This window comes from Oncorhynchus mykiss, chromosome 15, assembly GCF_013265735.2.
Source record: "Oncorhynchus mykiss isolate Arlee chromosome 15, USDA_OmykA_1.1, whole genome shotgun sequence".
NCBI lineage: Eukaryota > Metazoa > Chordata > Actinopteri > Salmoniformes > Salmonidae > Oncorhynchus > Oncorhynchus mykiss.
The window spans coordinates 8,014,543-8,039,859 of NC_048579.1; the positions used below are offsets into that span (position 1 = coordinate 8,014,543).

Genomic DNA, 25,317 nt, shown 5'->3' on the forward strand with positions numbered 1-25,317 from the left:
AGGGTAAAAACCTGAGCATAGATTGTTCTCTGCTTTTTTTGAGCACGTTAACCTGTCTGAGCAATTTGAGCACACAGCCTCCTGGGTAAATTTTATGAATACATATCCTCTCGACCTCTAGCAGAGCAGCAGACAGTGGTTGACTCTCAAAACCTGCTTTAAGCAATAGCCCTTTGAAAGTACCATACGAATACAAAACACTGCCTAACCATTATGAATATTTATTTTTTAGGGATAGGAACAGAAAGAGACAGAGAACAAAGAGTTGGAGAGAGTCACAGAAGAATGCCCAGGGGAGGAGCTCTAGTGAGAGTGCCCAGGGGAGGAGCTCTAGTGAGAGAGCCCAGGGGAGGAGCTCTAGTGAGAGTGACCAGGGGAGGAGCTCTAGTGAGAGTGCTCAGGGGAGGAGCTCTAGTGAGAGTGCCCAGGGGAGGAGCTCTAGTGAGAGTGCCCAGGGGAGGAGCTCTAGTGAGAGTGCCCAGGGGAGGAGCTCTAGTGAGAGTGCCCAGGGGAGGAGCTCTAGTGAGAGTGCCCAGGGGAGGAGTTCTAGTGAGAGTGCCCAGGGGAAGAGCTTTAGTGAGAGTGCCCAGGGGAGGAGCTTTAGTGAGAGTGCCCAGGGGAGGAGCTTTAGTGAGAGTGCCCATGGGAGGAGCTTTAGTGAGAGTGCCCAGGGGAGGAGCTTTAGTGAGAGTGCCCAGGGGAGGATCTTTAGTGAGAATGCCCAGGGGAGGAGCTTTGACATTCAAATTTGATTAAATACACTTTACCTAGGGCCTCCCTCAGCACCTGGGCTGGAGCCAGGGCCTGATTTCCACACAACAGTGCCAACGGCCAAGAGACCCACGGGCCATGGTTCCACACACGTACACACATGCGGCTGAGCGACCCACGGGCCCAACGCCGGCCTCTTCGTTAGGCGGTATAATTTCTGCCTGATGATTAAAACGTCTCCGGTGTTGAGGAGACCTGAAGGTTACACCACAAAAGGCTCTCCTCTCTGTGGACAGAGAAGAGAAAGATAGCTGCCTCATCAGAATGTTAAGTAATACAATTTAACCAGCTCACAACTTCCCTGCATTTAACACTTTGGTTATGTGTACTGAACAAAAATATTAACGCAGCATGCAACAATTTCAAAGATTTTACTGAGTTACAGTTCATATAAAGAAATCAGTCAATTTAAATAAATTCATTAGGTCCTAGTCTATGGATTTCTCATGACTAGGCAGGGGTTCAGCGGGGGTGTCCAATCACTGGGGAGCCAGGCCCAGCCAATGAGAATGAGTTTTTACCCACAAAAAGCCTTTATTACAGACAGAAATACTCCTCTGCAACCATGACTGGATAAGGGTGCATCCTTGGGTGGGCCTTGGAGGGCATAGGCCCACCCACTCAGACGATCCTACAGGTGAAGAAGCCGGATGTGGAGGTCCTGGGCTGGCGTGGTTACACGTTGGACGTACAAGGCTAGTTGGACGTATTGACAAGTTCTCTAAAACGACGTTGGATGCAGATTACGGTAGAGAAATTAGCATTCAATTGTCTGGCAACAGCTCTGGTGGACATTCCTGCAGTCAGCGTGCCAATTGCAAGGGTCCCTCAAAACTTGAGACATCTGTGGCATTATGTTGTGTGACAAAACATCACATTTTACTGCCCAGCACAAGTTGCAGCTGTGTAATGATCATGCTGTTTAATCAGCTTCTTGACTTGCCACACATGTCAGGTGGATGGATTATCTTGGCAAAAGGAGAAATGCTCACTAACAGGGATGTAAACAAATCTGTGCTGTCACGCCCTGACCTTAGATTATTTTTATGTCTCTATGTTTGGTTAGGTCAGGGTGTGATTTGGTTGGGCATTCTATGTTCTCTATTTCTTTGTGTTTGACCGTGTGTTGTTCCCAGTCCGAGACAGCTGTCTTTCATTGGGGATCATACTTAAGGCAGGTCTTTTTCCCTCCTTCAGTGTGGGGATCTTGTCTTTGTTTGAGTGCATGTAGTTTGACCGACGAAGCTTTTCGTTCGTTGTATTGTTTATTGTTTTTTTTCTTGGTGGAACATTTTAAATAAAATAATGTACGCCTAGAACGCTGCACCTTGGTCTCCTTCCGACGACAAACGTTACATGTGCACAAAACTTGAGGGAACATTTCTGGGATTTTTTTTCTTTCAGCTCATGAGACCATGGGACCGACACTTCACATGTTACGTTTATATTTTTCTTCAGTGTATCAGTCGCTCTCCTCCAGGACTGGAGTCTGATCAGACACACAGAAAGGTGTCTATTATCCATAACAGCAGCTAGTGTGATTCTTCAGCTTGAGAATGTCCCCCGTCGCCGCCACCTAACAGCCTTCTGGGTAATGAGAAGCAAATCAAGGGAGCCTATGGAAAATAATGACCGCAGCATCGTTCATCACCCTGAAGCACTTTCGAGCATGGTGCACATCATTTCCTACCACACTGCCACGCTGCACGTCCCCTCACTGATACGCAGCGCCATAATAGGTTTAATAACGAGGGAGAAAGAGAGAGAGAGAGAGACAAACATCAAGAGAGAACCTCTTGGCCCTAATCGGTGGGTTGAAGGCCTGGAATCAGAGAACGAAGACTCAGTCATGAGCAGAGAGCTCAGATCAAAAGTCGGCTGATTGGTTTAGGAGTTTTGTTCCTTACGAGTCGTCATATTTATCTGGTGGATCAGGCTAAGAGTCTTATAGCTGGCGCAGTGAGCCACTGTCGAGGGTGGAGAGATAAACACTGCCAGCTGTCACTAGAGTCTCTCACCACATTGTTAGTGTCAGTAAGGGTGGGCTGGGCTGTCCCTGGCATGCTCTTTCCTCGACAATACCCTCCGTACGGCTCCCAATGGAGATGATGTTCCCTACAGAAAGACATAGATGCGGTAAAGAACAACGAGGCTATGACATCGTGGCAACGTCAATCCAGTAGAAAGACATGAACATGCTATATTTATTTTCACCTGATATGCACTCATGAGAGCAACAACAGTCCACACAGTTGTAGGATCTTAATTTGAAAATAATCCTGCAGCAACAGGATGTGGATTAAAATGAATGGAGATTTTTGAAGGGTTTGATACACTAACTACAGTATACCACTAACCTAAGGTATACCACTAACCTACAGTATACAGTATACCACTAACCTACAGTATACAGTATACCACTAACCTACAGTATACCACTAACCTAACGTATACCACTAACCTAAGGTATACCACTAACCTACAGTATACAGTATACCACTAACCTACAGTATACAGTATACCACTAACCTACAGTATACCACTAACCTACAGTATACCACTAACCTACGGTAAACAGTATACCACTAACCTACATTATACAGTATACCACTAACCTACAGCATACAGTATACCACTAACCTAACGTATGCCACTATCTACAGTATACAGTATACCACTATCTTCAGTATACAGTATACCACTATCTACAGTATACAGTATATCACTAACCTACAGTATACCACTAACCTACAGTATGCAGTATACCACTAACCTACAGTATACAGTATATCACTAACCTACAGTATACAGTATATCACTAACCTAAGGTATACAGTATACCACTAACCTACAGTATACAGTATATCACTAACCTAAGGTATACTACTATCTACAGTATACAGTATATCACTAACCTACAGTATACCACTAACCCACAGTATACAGTATACCACTAACCTAAGGTATACTACTATCTACAGTATACAGTATACCACTAACCCACAGTATACAGTATACCACTAACCTAAGGTATACCACTATCTACAGTATACAGTATACCACTAACCTAAGGTATACCACTATCTACAGTATACAGTATACCACTAACCTAACATATACCACTAACCTACAGTATACACTATACCACTAACCTACAGTGTACAGTATACCACTAACCTAAGGTATACCACTATCTACAGTATACAGTATACCACTAACCTACAGTGTACAGTATACCACTAACCTAAGGTATACCACTATCTACAGTATACAGTATACCACTAACCTAACGTATACCACTAACCTACAGTATACCACTAACCTACAGTATACAGTATACCACTAACCCACAGTATACAGTATGCCACTAACCTAAGGTATACCACTATCTACAGTATACAGTATACCACTAACCTACAGTATATAGTATACCACTAACCTACAGTATACAGTATATCACTTACCCACAGTATATAGTATACCACTAACCTACAGTATACAGTATACCACTAACCTACAGTATACAGTATACCACTAACCTACAGTATACAGTATACCACTAACCCACAGTATATAGTATACCACTAACCCACAGTATTAGTGCTGAGTGACTATGACTCTCCTCTCATCTCCAAGGTAGTAATCACACTCCACAGGTGTTATTACTACCTCTGGGGGTTTAGAGCTTGAGGTAGTCACCTCATACTTGGGAGTATGGCTAGACGGTACACTGTCCTTCTCTCAGCACATATCCAATCTGCAGGCAAAAGTTACATCTAGACCTGGTTTCCTCTATCATAATCACTCCTCTTTCATCACAGTTGCCAAACTATCCCTGATTCAGGTGACCATCCTACCCATGCTAGACTAAGGAGACGTAATTTATAGATCGGCATGTAAGGGTGCTCTCGAGCGCCGAGGTGTTCTTTACCATTCGACCATCAGATTTGCCACCAATGCTCCTAACACGGAACCCAAAGCGCCATCGTGCGCCATCGTGCGCCATCGTGCGCCATCGTGCCCCATCATGCATAAATGTATTTTGTCCCCCCACACCAAATGCGATCACGGCATGCACCTGTTATGGCAAGGCGATCCTCTTAGGGAACTCCACCCCACCATTCAGCTGAAAAGGTGGCGGAGGGAATTCAAAAATATTCTTTAGAAATATTTAACTTTCACACATGAACAAGTCCAATACAGCAAATGAAAAATAAACATCTTGTTCATCTACCCATCATGTCTTATTTTTTAAATGTTTTACAGTGAAAACACAACATATATTTATGTTAGACCACCACCAAATCCTTGGAAAAACACAGCCATTTTTTACAGCCAAAGATAGAGTCACAAAAGCAGGATTAGAGATAAAATGAATCACTAACCCTTTGATAATCTTCATCAGATGACACTCATATGACATGTTACACAATACATTTATGTTTTGTTCGACAATATGCATTTTTATATCCACAAATCTCGGTTTACATTGACGCCATGTTCAGAAATATCCGGAGGAATTATAGAAAGCTACGCCAGATAACAGAAATACTCATCATAAACTTTGACTAAAGATACATGTTCGACATATATTTAAAGATACACTGGTTCTTAATGCAACCGCTGTGTCAGATTTTTTTTAAACGTTATGAAAAAAGCCTAACATTGCTATAATCTGAGACAGCGCTCAGACGTAAAAGTATTTCTCCGCCATGTTGGAGTCAACAGAAATACGAAATTACAACATAAATATTCCCTTACCTTTGATGATCTTTCATCGGAATGTAGTGCAAGGAGTCCTAGTTCCACAATAAATCGTTGTTTTGTTCCATAATGTCCAATACTAGTGTCCAATTAGCTACTTTTGCTACCACTTTCAGCTCACGTGCCCAAAAGCTGACGCTGGTCCAGGACAACTCGCACGAAAACTTCAAAAAGATATATTCCAGGTCGAATAAACTGGTCAAACTAAGTAGAGAATCAATCTTCAGGAGGTTATTTTCATATATATCCAATAACGTTCCAACCGGATCATGCGTTTTCAGCTGCAGCCAAATGGAACGACGGTGACACCCACAGAGAAATGCGCCACAGGGAAATGGCATTCTGCCAAGACCGTGACTATTTCCCCTCCCATTCGGTCAAAGTTCACACCATTCCACATTCTACTGAATGAGGACAGCTAGTGGAAGGCGTAGGAAGTGCTACCAGATCCATATCTTGTTGGGAAAGGAAGGGGCGATGACGTTAAAGTTGACCCACAATCAGAATTTCACTTCTTGTTTGGAAGATTGCCTGCCCTATGAGTTCTGTTATACTCACAGACATAATTCAAACAGTTTTAGAAACTTTACAGTGTTTTCTAACCAATAGTAATAATAATATGCATATATTAGCAATCTAGGACAGAGTTGGATGCAGTTCACTATGGGCACGCAATTCATCCAAAGTGAAAATACTGCCCCCTATCCTCAACAAGTTTTAAAATATCAAAACAAACTCTGAACAAATTACATTAATTTGGGGACAGGTCGAAAAGCATTAAACTTTTATGGCAATTTAACTAGCTAGCTTTCACTTGCTAGCTAATTTGTCCTGGGATATAAACATTGAGTTGTTATTTTACCTGAAATGCACAAGGTCCACTACTCTGCCAGTTAATCCGCACATAAAACGGTCAACTGAATCGTTTCTAGTCATCTCTCCTCCTTCCAGGCTTTTTTTTTTCTCTGGACTATATATTGCAATTGGCAACTTTCATAAATCAGGTGCATTACCACCATCGACCTCGTTCGTCTTTCAGTCACCAACGTGGGTTTTTACCAATGAGGAGATGGCACGTGGGTACCTGGTTCTATAAACCAATGAGGAGATGGGAGAGGCGGGACTTATTGCGCGATCTGCATCACAAATTAACTGACTTCTATTTTAGCCCTTGGCAACGGAGACGCTCGTTGGCACACGCGAGCAGTGTGGGTGCAATAATTTAATAATACAGATTTCTAAATTTATTTTGCAATGCTCGTGATGCGTGTTTTGTCCTATATTTGTATTGCATTTTATTTGTATTTTTAATCCCAGGCCCCGTCCCTGCAGAAGGCCTTTTTGCCTTTTGGTAGGTCGTCATTGTAAAATAAGATGTTGTTCTTAAACTGACTTGCCTAGTTAAAATCAAAGGAAAAATAAATTGTTATGGATTTTATGTATAATGACTAAAACATATATATTTTTTTAACTAGACAAGTCAGTTAAGAACAAATTCTTATTTTCAATGACAGCCTAGGAACAGTGGGTTAACTGCCTTATTCAGGGGCAGAATGACAGATTTGTCCCTCGGGATTTGAACTTGCAACCTTCCGGTTACTAGTCCAACACTCTAACCACTAGGCTACCTTGCCGCCCCATGATGTATATAATGATGTATATGTTTAAAGTAATGATAGGAATATAACTAACAGAATTCTACCCTGTCTCTGTATAATGATTTGAATGCTTGTGAAGAGGAAAAGAGGAACTGTGGACAGACAACTTGTGACCACTGTGAAACTGAAAAACAGGAAGAAAGTCTCCCCACTCAGAGAGGGGAGAAACCGTTAGGCTTGCAGTAGTTTATGTAACATGTTGCAGAATAAGATAAGCAATGTATGTGTTGGAATATTTTTGGAAACTGCATTGTCATTGTTAGAGAGGAGGAGGGGCATTCATGACGAAATGTGAGGTATATAAACCTATGTGCATGGTATGATTGCCAGAGCTCTCGTAAATAAACATTCTGATAATTGTACACTGGCCTCTGTCTGTTCCATTTCAACCAGAACCTTAGAAACTCTGGGTTACAGACTGAGTATTTTAATTGAAGTTCAGTTTATGAACCTTGAGAACAAAATTATCCTAACATAAATACAATTAAATAAATAAATCAATAGGGACAAGGAGGCCTAGAGAAGCTATGTTGACAGTCCCAGCAGGGGTGTAGGGTTACCTCAAACCGCCAGTTCTCCCCGTCCCACCACCTCCATTTTTCTGTCTCCTAGGGTAGATAGAGATCAGTGTGTATGCAACACAATTGCAACCCTCTTGACTCTCTGTAACAAAATCAATGCACATCGATTTTATATTTAGACCGGAAGGAATTTTTGAGAGCTAGACATTCTTGGTGTCTGGTGCCATTGTCAGGATTAGAAATGCATAAATGTTTTTGTTACAGTTTTTTATGTTCCCAGTGGTCACTGCGTATTGACTATTATTACTGTAGGTCGTAGTACTGTTATATAACAATTGTAGTAGGGTGGAAAGGAAAGTTCAACATGTTTATTGGAATGACTGACTTTCAGAACACGTTCCTCTTTTAAAGGCTGTGTTTTATTGAAATGTTTTAACAAACATGTACCAGCTGTCCTGCTCCTTCGCACTTTCTAAACAGCTGACATTATCTACAAACTCAGAGAAAGAGATGGAGAGACACCTACTGCCTTTCGTGAGGCAGCAACTCTCGTTTCCCTCCCCCTGGGACGACTATTCCACTCTGCTTGTTTAATTTATTCTGGTTCTCTCTCTCTCGCTCTCTCTCATTTTCTCGTTTAGATAAATGCGACCTTACTACAATTACCCTTCCTCTAGTGTGACAATTATAAATAAGTTATCTTGTATGGCAGAAGAAAGCAGAGGGACTTGATTTGATTTGGACAATAATGATGCAGACAGTTTTGTGGAATTCCTGTTGGAAAGTTGTTCTCCAGATGCTGAGAATACCTGTCTCTGTTTCTGTGTTGACTGGGTTCTTCTCAAGGCCACTCTGCCCTTCAACTGCAAAAATACTTCATCTGACTATTTTGGTCTTCCCTTTCTCCCTCTTCCCTTCTTTCACTCCCACACGTAAGATCTGAGATTGAAAAAATGTCAAATTCCACCAGCGTTGAATTTGTTATTTTCCCTCTTCTCTTCTCTTATCTGTTCTTTTTTTCCCCTTCCTTTGACAGGTGCAAGTGTAACCTTCACGCCAACAGTTGCGTGTTTGACAAAGAGAAGCTAAATTGTGAGTGTGAGCACAACACCACGGGACCGGACTGTGGCCGCTGTAAGAGGAACTACCAGGGACGGACGTGGAGCGCAGGATCCTATCTTCCAATCCCCAAGGGCACGGCAAATACCTGTGAGTAACTAACACACACACGTGTGTGTATACACACACATACACACACAGCAATACCCAAACATGAACAGATATATTCACACAAGCACAGATGCAGATAGATGTGATATCTTGTGAACACATACAGTACCTACAGACGCACACACACACACACACACATGCACAATATCTTCCCCACAAATTCACACACCTCATGGTGAACTGCACCAGTTTGACACACAATGCAGCGGTCTCTCTCTCTGTCTGTCTGTCTGTCTGTCTGTCTGTCTGTCTGTCTGTCTGTCTGTCTGTCTCTCTGTCTCTCTCTCTGTCTGTCTGTCTGTCTGTCTGTCTGTCTGTCTGTCTGTCTGTCTGTCTGTCTGTCTGTCTGTCTGTCTGTCTGTCTGTCTGTCTGTCTGTCTGTCTGTCTGTCTCTCTGTCTCTCTGTCTCTCTGTCTCTCTGTCTCTCTCTAACCCTAGTCTCCTAACCAGCTGGTCCTCCTCTAACCCTAGTCTCCTAACCAGCTGGTCCTCCTCTAACCCTAGTCTCCTAACCAGCTGGTCCTCCTCTAACCCTAGTCTCCTAACCAGCTGGTCCTCCTCTAACCCTAGTTTCCTAACCAGCTGGCCTTCCTCTAACCCTAGTCTCCTAACTAGCTGGTTCTCCTCTAACCCTAGTCTCCTAACTAGCTGGTTCTCCTCTAACCCTAGTCTCCTAACCAGCTGGTCCTTCTCTAACCCCAGTCTCCATCTCATCTCTTCATCCTGTTATTTCCAATCCGTGGCCCCAATATTGGGAAATTGTGCAGTCAGGTTTCCAGTCAGTAACTGTGTATGTTCAGTCAGTCTTTCATGCATTTGTATTTGTACACTGCTTTTTGACAACAGCAAATGTCTATCCATTGTTCTTAACAGGTCACATATGATCTGAGGGCCAGAGGGGTCGCTAGCCTTTAAAGACGTGCTGCAATCCAGTTGGTTATTAGTGTGTGTGTGTGTGTGTGTGTGTGTGTGTGTGTGTGTGTGTGTGTGTGTGTGTGTGTGTGTGTGTGTGTGTTTGTGTGTGTGTGTGTGTGTGTGTGTGTGTGTGTGTGTGTGTGTGTGTGTGTGTGTGTGTGTGTGTGTGTGTGTGTGTGTGTGTGTGTGTGTGTGTACACTATTTTAGGAGACTAGTCCAGATAGTGGCAGCTGCTTACTTCTGTACCGCCCTCTTGAGGTTGTGGGGGTCATTACATTTTGTCAGCTGGTTATTGTCATGCAAAAGACTGCCGGTCTCACGGTAATTGACCATCAATTAACATAAACACGTTTAGCATCTCCAGTCCTCCAAGCATACAAGCTGTATACAAGCTGCATACAAGCTGCATACAAGCTGCATACAAGCTGCATACAAGCTGCATACAAGCTGTATACAAGCTGCATACAAGCTGCATACAAGCTGCATACAAGCTGCATACAAGCTGCTGATGAACGCGTTTGGAACAGTACATTGTAATGTACACCATCAAAATAAATCCATTTATTTTATTCAGGTCTAAAGAAACATTATGATATGAAGAAAATGTATTTCAGAAGACCAGATTATGAGTTGGTCTACTGTATGTTATCTGGCTATGCACTATGATATAGGTTGTAGGTCTGTTCATTTATCAGACTAGATACTGTATGTTATCTGGCTGTGCTCTATGATATAGACTGTAGGCCTGTTCATTTATCAGACTAGATACTGTATGTTATCTGGCTATGATATAGACTGTAGGTCTGTTAATTTATCAGACTAGATACTGTATGTTGTCTGGCTATGATATAGACTGTAGGTCTGTTCATTTATCAGACTAGATACTGTATGTTGTCTGGCTATGATATAGACTGTAGGTCTGTTCATTTATCAGACTAGATACTGTATGTTATCTGGCTATAGACTGTAGGGTTGTTCATTTATCAGACTAGATACTGTATGTTTCCTGGCTATAGACTGTAGGGTTGTTCATTTATCAGACTAGATACTGTATGTTATCTGGCTATAGACTGTAGGGTTGTTCATTTATCAGACTAGATACTGTATGTTATCTGGCTATGCTCTATGATATAGACTGTAGGTCTGTTCATTTAGCTGACAATATATGTAATCAGTCCTGTGTCATTATTTTAAATTATATGATTTTATATTAATTATAATATAAATGAACTTAGCTGAATAAAATAGAAAGGATATGTTTCCAATTCGGGAGCGAGTGTGCATACGAAGTGGCAATATTGAGTGTAAAAGTGAACATTGCGACATGCATGATGCGACTATAGCTAATGGTGTTATTGACTATAGTTAATGGTGTTATTGACTATAGCTAATGGTGTTATTGACTATAGCTAATGGTGTTATTGACTATAGCTAATGGTGTTATTGACTATAGCTAATGGTGTTATTGACTATAGCTAATGGTGTTATTGACTATAGCTAATGGTGTTATTGACTATAGCTAATGGTGTTATTGACTATAGCTAATGGTGTTATTGACTATAGTTAATGGTGTTATTGACTATAGCTAATGGTGTTATTGACTATAGCTAATGGTGTTATTGACTATAGCTAATGGTGTTATTGACTATAGCTAATGGTGTTATTGACTATAGCTAATGGTGTTATTGACTATAGACAACGGTGTTATCGACTATAGCTAATGGTGTTATTGACTATATCTAATGGTGTTATCGACTATATCTAATGGTGTTATTGACTATAGCAAACGGTGTTATTGACTAGCTAACGGTGTTATCGACTATAGCTAATGGTGTTATTGACTATAGCTAGCTATAGCTAATGGTGTTATCGACTATCGCTAATGGTGTTATTGTTGACTATATCTAGCTATAGCTAATGGTGTTTCCAATTTGGGAGCGAGTGTGCATACGAAGTGGCAATATTGAGTGTAAAAGTGAACATTGCGACATGCATGATGCGACTATAGCTAATGGTGTTATTGACTATAGTTAATGGTGTTAGCTAATGGTGTTATTGACTATAGCTAATGGTGTTATTGACTATAGCTAATGGTGTTATTGACTATAGCTAATGGTGTTATTGACTATAGCTAATGGTGTTATTGACTATAGCTAATGGTGTTATTGACTATAGCTAATGGTGTTATTGACTATAGTTAATGGTGTTATTGACTATAGCTAATGGTGTTATTGACTATAGCTAATGGTGTTATTGACTATAGCTAATGGTGTTATCGACTATAGCTAATGGTGTTATTGACTATAGCTAATGGTGTTATCGACTATAGTTAATGGTGTTATTGACTATAGCTAATGGTGTTATTGACTATAGCTAATGGTGTTATCGACTATATCTAATGTTGTTATTAACTATAGCTAACGGTGTTATCGACTATAGCTAATGGTGTTATTGACTATAGTTAATGTTGTTATCGACTATAGCTAATGGTGTTATTGACTATAGTTAATGGTGTTATTGACTATAGCTAATGGTGTTATTAACTATAGCTAATGGTGTTATTGACTATAGCTAATGGTGTTATTGACTATAGCTAATGGTGTTATTGACTATAGCTAATGGTGTTATTGACTATAGCTAATGGTGTTATTGACTATAGCTAATGGTGTTATTGACTATAGTTAATGGTGTTATTGACTATAGCTAATGGTGTTATTGACTATAGCTAATGGTGTTATCGACTATATCTAATGTTGTTATTAACTATAGCTAACGGTGTTATCGACTATAGCTAATGGTGTTATTGACTATAGTTAATGTTGTTATCGACTATAGCTAATGGTGTTATTGACTATAGTTAATGGTGTTATTGACTATAGCTAATGGTGTTATTGACTATAGCTAATGGTGTTATTGACTATAGCTAATGGTGTTATTGACTATAGCTAATGGTGTTATTGACTATAGCTAATGGTGTTATTGACTATAGTTAATGGTGTTATTGACTATAGCTAATGGTGTTATTGACTATAGCTAATGGTGTTATTGACGATAGCTAATGGTTTTATTGACTATAGTTAATGGTGTTATTGACGATAGCTAATGGTTTTATTGACGATAGCTAATGGTGTTATTGACTATAGTTAATGATGTTATTGACTATAGCTAATGGTGTTATTGACTATAGTTAATGATGTTATTGACTATAGCTAATGGTGTTATTGACTATAGCTAATGGTGTTATCAATTGTGTTATTGACTATAGCTAGCTATAGCTAATGGTGTTATCGACTATCGCTAATGGTGTTATTGACTATATCAGCTATAGCTAATGGTGTTATTGACTATAGCTAGCTATAGCTAATGGTGTTATTGACTATAGCTAGCTATAGCTAATGGTGTTATTGACTATAGCTAGCTATAGCTAATGGTGTTATTGACTATAGCTAGCTATAGCTAATGGTGTTATTGACTATAGCTAGCTATAGCTAATGGTGTTATCGACTATAGCTAATGGTGTTATTAACTATAGCTAATGGTGTTATTAACTATAGCTAATGGTGTTATCGACTATAGCTAATGGTGTTATTGACTTTAGCTAGCTATAGCTAATGGTGTTATTGACTATAGCTAGCTATAGCTAATGGTGTTAAACATATATGGGCTGCATGATTCGACTATAGGCTATAAAAGCTTGCGCTCTGCTCCTCGCCTCGGGCTGCACCGCTGTTCTCTCATCAAGTGATCATATTTTCAACCCATCGGACTCTTCTCAAATTAATCTTGTGTTTTTGAACATGTAACATTTGTTTAGATTGAGAATCGTCCATTATCATATGGGCAGGAACAGGAACAGGAAGAGGGGGAAGGGGAAAAAATACACATCATCCCTATGCACTATAATAGTGAATGGAGGCTGCGTGACTGGAATACGAGCAGCTGAGAAATAAATATAAAACTTATTTCACTCCATGCATCAATCACTGTTTGAGTAGCATGCTTTCGCTGCTCGAAAGGTGATATTCCGCCCAAACTCTGTACGCCATGGGCTCTCCGACCATGTTCCTGCAGCTACCCAGCGGTTAATTTGGGAATCCAAGTGATATCTTTTCAGGAACATCGATAGTAACATGTTTTCTACGGTTGACAGCCCCTCTACACGCTCCAGAAAATAATAAAGGAGAGAGAGGAGGAGAAGGAAACACACGGTGGAGATATCTTACGTATAGCTAAAGGTAATATGTTACCCAATTAATTATGAAAATATAAAGAATTCCCTATTACTAGACTATTCACAATCAAATACAAATTCGCTATAATGGTAGGCTAACTGTGAGCTGCCCTGCACAATCAATGAACCAACAGCATTGCCTAGGGCTAGAAGTTCTCTCCCCGACTCATGGATAGACATTGGAGCATAGCATAAGGTAACTAGTCCATCCAGTATGCATAATAATACAGTCTACACTCAAAGGCAATTACTCTAATTGGTTTAATTTTGAAGTATAGGCTAGCTTGACCAATTATGTACCGAAGGCATGTTAAATCAATTTTGTTTTATGATTTTCCTGACACGGGTAATACGTCGTAGGCAATGTATTGTATAAGGCACAATCATACGTTTATGGGTTTGCATGCTCTAATATGCATGTGGTTGTTTTTTTATTAATCATCAACCTTAGAAAGTTCTGTCCATTTCATTGTGTTAGGCTTTGAAACAACATCCACAATGACCATGTTTTACACTCAATTTGAACCTGGTGTTGAACTTATTTTTTCAAATTGTTCATCACAGCGAGATGAGTTGTAAAAAGCACTATACTGTTTTGATCTGATTTTCCATTGCATTTGCATTGATGTCAGATTGGTTAGAGGGACAATAGAGCTCTGAGTACCAGGCCATTAGTGACCTGATGGAGGGACAGTAGAGTCCTGAGTACCAGGCCATTAGGACCTGATGGAGGGACAGTAGAGTCCTGAGTACCAGGCCATTAGGACCTGATGGAGGGACAATAGAGCTCTGAGTACCAGGCCATTAGGACCTGATGGAGGGACAATAGAGTCCTGAGTACCAGGCCATTAGGACCTGATGGAGGAACAATAGAGTCCTGAGTACCAGGCCATTAGGACCTGATGGAGGAACAATAGAGTCCTGAGTACCAGGCCATTAGGACCTGATGGAGGAACAATAGAGCCCTGAGTACCAGGCCATTAGGACCTGATGGAGGGACAATAGAGCCCTGAGTACCAGGCCATTAGGACCTGATGGAGGGACAGTAGAGTCCTGAGTACCAGGCCATTAGGACCTGATGGAGGGACAATAGAGCTCTGAGTACCAGGCCATTAGGACCTGATGGAGGAACAATAGAGTCCTGAGTACCAGGCCATTAGGACCTGATGGAGGAACAATAGAGCCCTGAGTACCAGGCCATTAGGACCTGATGGAGGGACAATAGAGCCCTGAGTACCAGGCCATTAGGACCTGATGGAGGGACAGTAGAGTCCTGAGTACCAGGCCATTAGGACCTGATGGAGGGACAGTAGAGTCCTGAGTACCAGGCCATTAGGACCTGATGGAGGAACAATAGAGCTCTGAGTACCAGGCCATTAGGACCTGATGGAGGGACAGTAGAGTCCTGAGTACCAGGCCATTAGGACCTGATGGAGGGACAATAGAGCCCTGAGTACCAGGCCATTAGGACCTGATGGAGGGACAATAGAGCCCTGAGTACCAGGCCATTAGGACCTGATGGAGGGACAGTAGAGTCCTGAGTACCAGGCCATTAGGACCTGATGGAGGGACAATAGAGCTCTGAGTACCAGGCCATTAGGACCTGATGGAGGGACAATAGAGCCCTGAGTACCAGGCCATTATGACCTGATGGACAATAGAGCCCTGAGTACCAGGCCATTAGGACCTGATGGAGGGACAATAGAGCCCTGAGTACCAGGCCATTAGGACCTGATGGAGGGACAGTAGAGTCCTGAGTACCAGGCCATTAGGACCTGATGGAGGGACAGTAGAGTCCTGAGTACCAGGCCATTAGGACCTGATGGAGGAACAGTAGAGTCCTGAGTACCAGGCCATTAGGACCTGATGGAGGGACAATAGAGCCCTGAGTACCAGGCCATTATGACCTGATGGAGGGACAATAGAGCCCTGAGTACCAGGCCATCAGGACCTGATGGAGGGACAGTAGAGCCCTGAGTACCAGGCCATTAGGACCTGATGGAGGGACAATAGAGCCCTGAGTACCAGGCCATTATGACTTGGAGGGACAATAGAGCCCTGAGTACCAGGCCATTAGGACCTGATGGAGGGACAATAGAGCCCTGAGTACCAGGCCATTATGACCTGATGGACAATAGAGCCCTGAGTACCAGGCCATCAGGACCTGATGGAGGGACAGTAGAGCCCTGAGTACCAGGCCATTAGGACCTGATGGAGGGACAATAGAGCCCTGAGTACCAGGCCATTATGACTTGGAGGGACAATAGAGCCCTGAGTACCAGGCCATTACGACCTGATGGAGGGACAATAGAGCCCTGAGTACCAGGCCATTAGGACCTGATGGAGGGACAATAGAACCCTGAGTACCAGGCCATTAGGACCTGATGGAGGGACAATAGAGCCCTGAGTATCAGGCCATTAGGACCCGATGGTAAGTAGTGAGTTGGGTACTACCAATGCATGTCCAGAGTGCAGAAGAGGAGTTTACCGTGACTCAACAGTCACATGGAATGTTACTGACTCATGACTGCCAGTTTGGCTGTAATACGGTCACCACAACAGCCCGACGCCCTTCACCACCCATGCCCCGTTTGGCCTAGCCTCTGCCGAGTCCCCGACAACTGGATGTTCCGGTTTTCAGGGGAAATTTAAAGAGCCAATCCCGTGACTTGACTTTCGCTTTTGGATATTAACAAGGCAAATCTCCATCTTAACAACTCCTCCACGTTTACTGGATGGAATGAACAGTGCAGTTTCTTCCCGTCAGAATGTAGGGGATCTACACAAAGCAAAAATATAAACGCAACGTGTAAAGTGTTGGTCCCATGTCTCATGGGCTGAGATAAAAAAAAATCCCAGAAATGTTCCATAATGCACCAAAAAGCTTATTTGTTTAAAATGTTGTGCACAAATTTGTTTAAGTCTGTGTTAGTGAGCATTTGTCCTTTGCCAAGATAATTAATCCACCTGACAGGTGTGGCATATCAAGAAGCTGATTAAACAGCATGGTCAATACATAGGTGCACATTGTGCTGGGGACAATAAAAGGCCACTCTAAAATAGGAAGTTTTGTCACATAACACAATGCCATAGATGTCACAAGTTTTGAGGGAGCGTGCAATTTGGCATGCTGACTGCAGGAATTAACCACCTAGAGCTGTTGGCCAGGGAATTTAATGTTTGTTTCTCTACCATGAGCCACCTCCAACATTATTTTAGAGAATTTGGCAGTACGTCCAACCGGCCTCACAACTGCAGGCCACATGTAACCTCGCCAGCCCAGGACCTTCATCCGGCTTCTTCACATGTGGGATCGCCTGAGTGGGTGGGCCTATGCCCTCCAAGGCCCACCCAAGGCTGCACCCTTGCCCAGTCATGTGAAATCCACAGATTTGGGCCTGCTGAATTTAAATGGACTGATTTCCTTATATGAGCTGTAACTCAGTAAAATCTTGCTTTTATATATATTTTTTCAATATAGTTTCAGGCGTTTACTGCTACATTAGAGTACATTTGCCTTTAATGCAGTGGTCACCAACGTTTTTCTGAGTCAAGATCACTTCCTGAATCAAAATGCCCGAGATCTACCGCTCAGCTGAGTGAGCATAATAATTAGCTTGTTTTATTTTACTGGAATGATGGCCTTCGTCTGATGGTCAGTTTGAACATGAACCTACTTATAAATACAGCAGCTCTCTGCTGAATTCGTTTAGTCTTTCTCTAGTCATGGTTTTAAAAGTTTTGAGGCTTCTTTTTAAGTGTCTATAGCTCAAGGAAACTGTGCCTACATGGTGATCTGAGGTATCTGATTGGCCAGTGGTTGGCCTGTAGGTGTTCTCTGGGCCAGCCGGGTAGGCAGAGTTCTTCCTTCAGACACATAAAAATGATTCAAAATGGGAACATTTTGCCTTTCCGGTGCTAGGGCTACTGAATCAAGAGCACCTACCGCCAACAGCACGAAATGAATTAAACAAATAGGAACGGAAGGCGAGAGTTATGAGTTTTAACAGGGTTAGAAAAATGGCCATTCCAAGATCTGAGATTGACAGCACATTATTTAAAAAGTACACACACACACACACACACACACACACACACACACACACACACACACACACACACACACACACACACACACACACACACACACACTCTCTCTCTCCTTGGCCCTCATGATGAGACATTTGTACAGTAAAGTACATTACTATATTTGGGTTTGTTAAAAATCCATAATGCAATAAACAGACCCCTCCCCCTGTAATAACGAAACAGAACACTCCCCCTGTAATAACGAAATAGAACAGAAATAGACCCATCCCCCTGTAATACAGAAATAGAACACTCTCCCTGTAATACAGAAATAGAACACTCCCCCTGTAATACAGAAATAGAACACTCCCCCTGTAATACAGAAATAGAACACTCCCCCTGTAATACAGAAATAGAACACTCCCCCTGTAATACAGAAATAGAACACTCCCCCTGTAATACAGAAATAGACCCCCTCCCCCTGTAATACAGAAATAGAACACTCCCCCTGTAATACAGAAATAGAACACTCCCCCTGTAATACAGAAATAGACCCCCTCCCCCTGTAATACAGAAATAGACCCCCTCCCCCTGTAATACAGAAATAGACCCCCTCCCCCTGTAATACAGAAATAGACCCCCTCCCCCTGTAATACAGAAATAGAACACTCCCCCTGTAATACAGAAATAGAACACTCCCCCTGTAATACAGAAATAGACCCCCTCCCCGTGTAATAAAGAAATAGACTGCCACTAGCACAGTCAGTGTAGTCAGCTCAGCTATCCCCATTGAGACCGTGTCTGTGGCTCGATCTAGGTTGGGCAAAACTTAACATGGCAGTGTTCGCCTTAGCAATCTCACTAGGATAAAGACCTCCTCCATTCCTGCCATTATTGAAAGAGATCGTGTTTCCTCACATCTCAAAATAGGGCTACTTAATGTTAGATCCCTCACTTCAACGGCAGTTTTAGTCAATGAACTAATCACGGATCATAATCTTGATGTGATTGGCCTGACTGAAACATGGCTTAAGCCTGATGAATTTACTGTGCTAAATGAGGTCTCACCTCCTGGTTACACTAGTGACCATATCCCCCGTGCATCCCGCAAAGGCAAAGGTGTTGCTAACATTTACGATAGCAAATTTAAATTTACAAGTCATGAAATCTATGCAGGCTACTCATTCACTTTTTATAGCTACTGTTTACAGACCTCCTGGGCCATATACAGCGTTCCTCACTAAGTTCCGTGAATTCCTATCAGACCTTGTAGATAATATTATAATTTTTGGTGACTTTAATATTCACATGGAAAAGTCCACAGACCCACTCCAAAAGGCTTTCGGAGCCATCATCGACAGTGGGTTTTGTCCAACATGTCTCTGGACCTACTCACTGTCACAGTCATACTCTGGACCTAGTTTTGTCCCATGGAATAAATGTTGTGGATCTTAATGTTTTTCCTCATAATCCTGGACTATCAGACCACCATTTTATTACATTTGCAATCGCAACAAATAATCTGCTCAGACCCCAACCAAGGAGCATCAAAAGTCATGCTATAAATTCTCAGACAACCCAAAGATTCCTTCATGCCCTTCCAGACTCCATCTGCCAACCAAAGGACATCAGAGGACAAAAATCAGTTAACCACCTAACTGAGGAACTCAATTTAACCTTGTGCAATACCCTAGATGCAGTTGCACCCCTAAAAACTAAAAACATTTGTAATTAGAAACTAGCTTCCTGGTATACAGAAAATACCCGAGCTCTGTAGAGATACTAGGTAGAGATACTCTTAATGATCGGCTATGAAAAGCCAACTGACATTTACTCCTGAGGTGCTGACTTGCTGCACCCTCGACAACTACTGTGATTATTAATATTTGACCATGCTGGTCATTTATGAACATTTTAACATCTTGGCCATGTTCTGTTATAATCTCCACCCGCCACAGCCAGAAGAGGATTGGCCACCCCTCATAGCCTGGTTCCTCTCTAGGTTTCTTCCTAGGTTTTGGCCTTTCTAGGGTGTTTTTCCTAGCCACCGTGCTTCTACACCTGCATTGCTTGCTGTTTGGGGTTTTAGGCTGGGTTTCTGTACAGCACTTTGAGATATCAGCTGATGTAAGAAGGGCTATATAAATACATTTGATTTGATTTGATTTTAGACCCAATACCCTGGAATAAAGAAATAGACCCCTCCTCCTGGAATTAGAAATAGACCCCTCCTTCTGGAATAAAGAAATAGACCCCTCCTCCTGGAATTAGAAATAGACCCCTCCCCTGGAATAAAGATATAGACCCCTCCTCCTGGAATTAGAAATAGACCCCTCCTCCTGGAATAAAGAAATAGAACCCTCCTCTGGGAATTAGAAATAGACCCCTCCTCCTGGAATTAGAAATAGACCCCTACCCTGGAATAAAGAAATAGACCCCTCCTCCTGGAATTAGATATAGACCCCTCCCCTGGAATAAAGAAATAGACCCCTCATCCTGTAAAACATAAATAGACCTCTTCCCCCTGGAATAAAGAAATATACTCCTCGTCTAGCATACAGAAATAGACTCCTCCCACTGGAATAAAGAAAATGCTGACATAAAAAGCTTCTTATGCTATTCGTAATTTCAAAAGTAATCACTGACAATTTCACAACTCTCTTTAGATTTCCCCTCAACCCGTTGAGCATATGGTTGTCCTACAGAGACAAATTAGTGAAAATCAATAATGTTATTAAGATTTCATTTCTTTTTATGACACACATCAATGTGTCTAAGGCAGATCGATGAAGCATCTTAGAGAGGACGGTTTATACGGTAGGTCATTCTAGTGGAAATACAGTTGAAGTCAGAAGTTTACATACACCTTAGCCAAATACATTTAAACTCACTTTTTCAAAATTCCTGACATTTAATCCTAGTAAAAATTCCCTGTCTTAGGTCAGTTAGGATCACCACTTTCTTTTAAGAATGTGAAATGTCAGAATAATAGTAGAGAGAAGGATTTCTTTCAGCTTTTATTTCTTTCATCACATTCCCAGTGGGCCAGAAGTTTACATACAATCAATTAGTATTTGGCAGCATTGCCTTTAAATAGTTTAACTTGGATCAAACGTTTCAGGTAGCCTTCCACAAGCTTCCCACAATAAATTGGGTGAATTTTGGCCCATTCCTCCAGACAGAGCTGGTGTAACTTAGTCAGGTTTGTAGGCCTCCTTACTCGCACATGCTTTTTCAGTTTTGCCCACAAATTTTCTATAGGATTGAGGTCAGGGCTTTATGATGGCCACTCCAATACCTTGACTTTGTTGTCCTTAAGCCATTTTACCACAACTTTGGAAGTAAGCTTGGGGTCATTGTCCATTTGGAAGAACCATTTGCGACCAAGCTTTAACTTCCTGACTGATGTCTTGAGATATTGCTTTAATATATCCACATATTTTCTTTCCTCATGATGCCATCTATTTTGTGAAGTGCACCAGTCCATACTGCAGCAAAGCACCCCCACAACATGATGTTGCAACCCCCGTGCTTCACAGTTGGGATGGTGTTCTTCGGCTTGCAAGCTTCCCCCTTTTTCCTCCAAACATAGTGATGGTCATTATGGCCAAAAAGTTATATTTTTGTTTCCTCAGACCAGAGGACATTTCTCCAAAAAGTACGATCTTTGTCCCCATGTGCAGTTGCAAACCGTAGTCTGGCTTTTTTATGGCGGTTTTGGAGCAGTCGCTTCTTCCTTGCTGAGCAGCCTTTCAGCTTTGTCAATATAGGACTTGTTTTACAGTGGATATAGATACTTTTGTACCTGTTTCCTCCAGCATCTTCACAAGGTCCTTTGCTGTTGTTCTGGGATTGATTTTCCCTTTTCGAACCAAAGTACGTTCATCTCTAGGAGACAGAACGTGTCTCCTTCCTGAGCGGTATGACGGTCATGGTGTTTATTCTTGCGTACTATTATTTTTACAGATGAAGGTGGTACCGTCAGGCGTTTGTAAATTGCTCCCAAGGATGAACCAGACTCGTGGAGGTCTACAAAAAAATATTCTGAGGTCTTGGCTGATTTCTTGGATTTTCCCATGATGTCAAGCAAAGAGGCACTGAGTTTGAAGGTATACTGAGTTTGAAATACATCAACAGGTACACCTCCAATTGACTCAAATGATGTCAATTAGAGTATCAGAAGCTTCTAAAGCCATGACATCATTTTCTGGAATTTTCCAAGCTGTTTAAAGGCACAGTCAACTTAGTGTATGTAAACTTCTGACCCACTGGAATTGTGATACAGTGAGTTATAAGTGGAAAAATCTTGTGTCACGCACAAAGTGGATGTCCTAACCGACTTGCCAAAACTATAGTGTGTTAACAAGAAATTTGTGGAGTGGTTGAAAAACTAGTTTTAATGACTACAACCTAAGTGTATGTAAACTTCCAACTTCAACTGGAGATTGTCCAAAAGGCTTCTTAACAGCTTCTACCCCCCAAGCCATAAGATTCCTGAACAGCTTCTACCCCCAAGCCATAAGACTCCTGAACAGCTTCTACCCCCCAAGCCATAAGACTCCTGAACAGCTTCTACCCCCCAAGACATCAGACTGCTGAACAGCTTCTACCCCCCAAGACATCAGACAGCTGAACAGCTTCTACACCCAAGCCATAAGACTCCTGAACAGCTTCTACCCCCCAAGACATCAGACTGCTGAACAGCTTCTACCCCCCAAGACATCAGACTGCTGAACAGCTTCTACCCCCCAAGACATCAGACTGCTGAACAGCTTCTACACCCAAGCCATAAGATTCCTGAACAGCTTCTACTCCCAAGCCATAAGACTCCTGAACAGCTTCTACTCCCAAGCCATAAGACTCCTGAGCAGCTAATCACATGTCTACCCCTTTAATTATTTGTTACTTTATTTTATATTTTTTACTTAACAATTGTTTTTCTTAAAACTGCATTTTTGGTTAAGTTATTGTAAGTAAGCATTTCACTGTAAGATCTACCTACACATGTTGTATTCGGCACATGTGACAAATACAATTTGATTTGATTGTATATACAGTATCAAATCTACTGAGTCAAAGAGGAAGAGAAGAGAAGCTGGTTTTGTCTGATGGAGTGAATGAGGGAAAGTGATTGAGAAAGGAAGGGACGGGTGAGATGGAAGGATGGAAGTGGGCATCACTCTCTGTCACGGATAACGCTGCCTTTCTGGGCCTCGGAATGTTCCCTATCTCTCTCTGTCTCGCTCCCTCTCTGTCTCGCTCCCTCTCTCTCTCTCTCTCTCTCTCTCTCTCTCTCTCTCTCTCTCTCTCTCTCTTCCTCTCACCCCTCTTTCCCGTGTGTCAGTGAAGAGAGAAGGAGAGGGATCAGTTGGAGAATTATCCATGGCAGTTCATTCTACTAGGCCAAGGGGTTGAAGGGAGAAAATTGAGCATAGTGGTGAAGTGGATCTCAAGCCTTTCCTACACACATGGAGGAAACTAGATACTAGAACTGAAAGGGCTTGCGCAGTGAACTGTGAACACAGCTCTTAAGGCAGCTTAACGTGTGTACAACTAGCTTTCTGAGGCATGAAATAGAATCGGCAGTAAAATGTTCAACTTTCCACTCGTCTAAACATTGTTAGGTGTACGGTTTTAAATGGGACTTTGTTATGTTGAACCAATGTCAGTAAAACATCCGTCTAAGTGTTCAAGTGTGCAGATCCATCCACAGAGAACGATGAGGAGATCACTGTTGTCATGGATACAATTCAGGTCTCAAGTAGACTGCCTCTTGATCGCTGCACCCTACACTATCAATGTTATGTTCTTACTGTAAACACTATCAATGTTGTGTTCTTACTGTAAACACGAGCAATGTTATATTGTTACTGTAAACACTATCAATGTTATGTTACTGTAAACACTATCAATGTTACATTCTTACTGAAAAACGTTCAATGTTATATTCTTACATACACTAACTATGGTATGTTGCTGTATACACTATCAATGTTCTATTCTAATTGTAAACACTAATGTTATGTTCTTACTGTATGTACACTCAATGTTATGATCTTACTGTATGTACACTATCAATGTTATGTTCTTACTGTAAACACTATCAATGTTATATTCTTACTGTAAACAATATCAATGTTATATTCATACTGTATGTACACTATCAATGTTATATTCTTAATGTAAGCACTAATGTTAGTCTTACTGTAAACACTATCAATGTTATGTTCTTACTGTAAACAATATCAATGTTATGTTACTGTAAACACTATCAATGTTACATTCTTACTGAAAAACGTTCAATGTTTCATTCTTACTGTATATACACTAACTATGGTATGTTGCTGTATACACTATCAATGTTATGTTCTTACTGTAAACAATATCAATGTTATATTCTTAATGTAAGCACTAATGTTAGTCTTACTGTAAACACTGCCAATGTTATGGAAGATCTGTCAGGAAGTCCACCGACAGGTGCGACCACGGCCGTTGTGAAGCGGGGAGGGATTGTAACTTCCCTCTGGGCAGGTGCCTGGGAGCCTTGCACTGGGTGCACACCGAGCAGGAGGAAACATAAACTCTCACGTCCTTGGCCAAGGTGGACCACCAGTACTTCCCCTTAAGGGATGATCCGACCGATGCCAGGATGACCAGAGGAGGGTGACATGTGGGCCCAATAGATCAAACAGTCACGGACAGCAGACGGAACATACAGGCGCCCAACTGGACACTGGGGGCGGAGCGGGCTCTGTGCGTAATGCCCGCTCTATGTCCGCGTCCAGCTCCCACACCACCGGTGCCACCAGGCAAGAGGACCGAAGTATGGGATTGTGATCCATGGACCGCTCCTCTGTGTCAGACATTCGGGACAGTGCGTCTGGCTTAGCATTCTGGGAACCTGGTCTGTAGGACAGAGTGAAAACAAAATGGGTAAAGAACATGGCCCAACTTGCCTGGCGAGGGTTCAGTCTCCTCGCCGCCTGGATGTTCTCCAGATTGCGGTGGTCAGTCCAGATGAGAAAAGGGTGTGTAGCCCCCTCAAGCCAATGTCTCCATGCCTTCAGAGCCTTGCCAACAGTTCCCGGTCCCCCACATCATAAAGAAAACACAGGGGCGGAGCTTTGGTGATGTGCCCGAGCGCTGAGAGAGCACGGCTCCTATCCCAGCCTTGGACGCGTCTACCTCCACTATGAA

At 42.1% G+C, this 25,317-nt stretch overlaps 1 protein-coding gene across 2 annotated transcripts in view; it reads left to right on the plus strand.

Moving 5' to 3' along the window:
* The window catches only part of LOC110490897 (netrin-G1-like), a 195,314-nt gene that overhangs the window by 115,437 nt on the left and 54,560 nt on the right, over positions 1-25,317 (plus strand). For both annotated transcript variants that reach the window (XM_036945701.1, XM_036945702.1), the window contains exon 3: positions 8,751-8,923. In XM_036945701.1, coding sequence (XP_036801596.1) covers positions 8,751-8,923 — 173 coding nt within the window. The remainder of the gene's footprint in view (positions 1-8,750; positions 8,924-25,317) is intronic.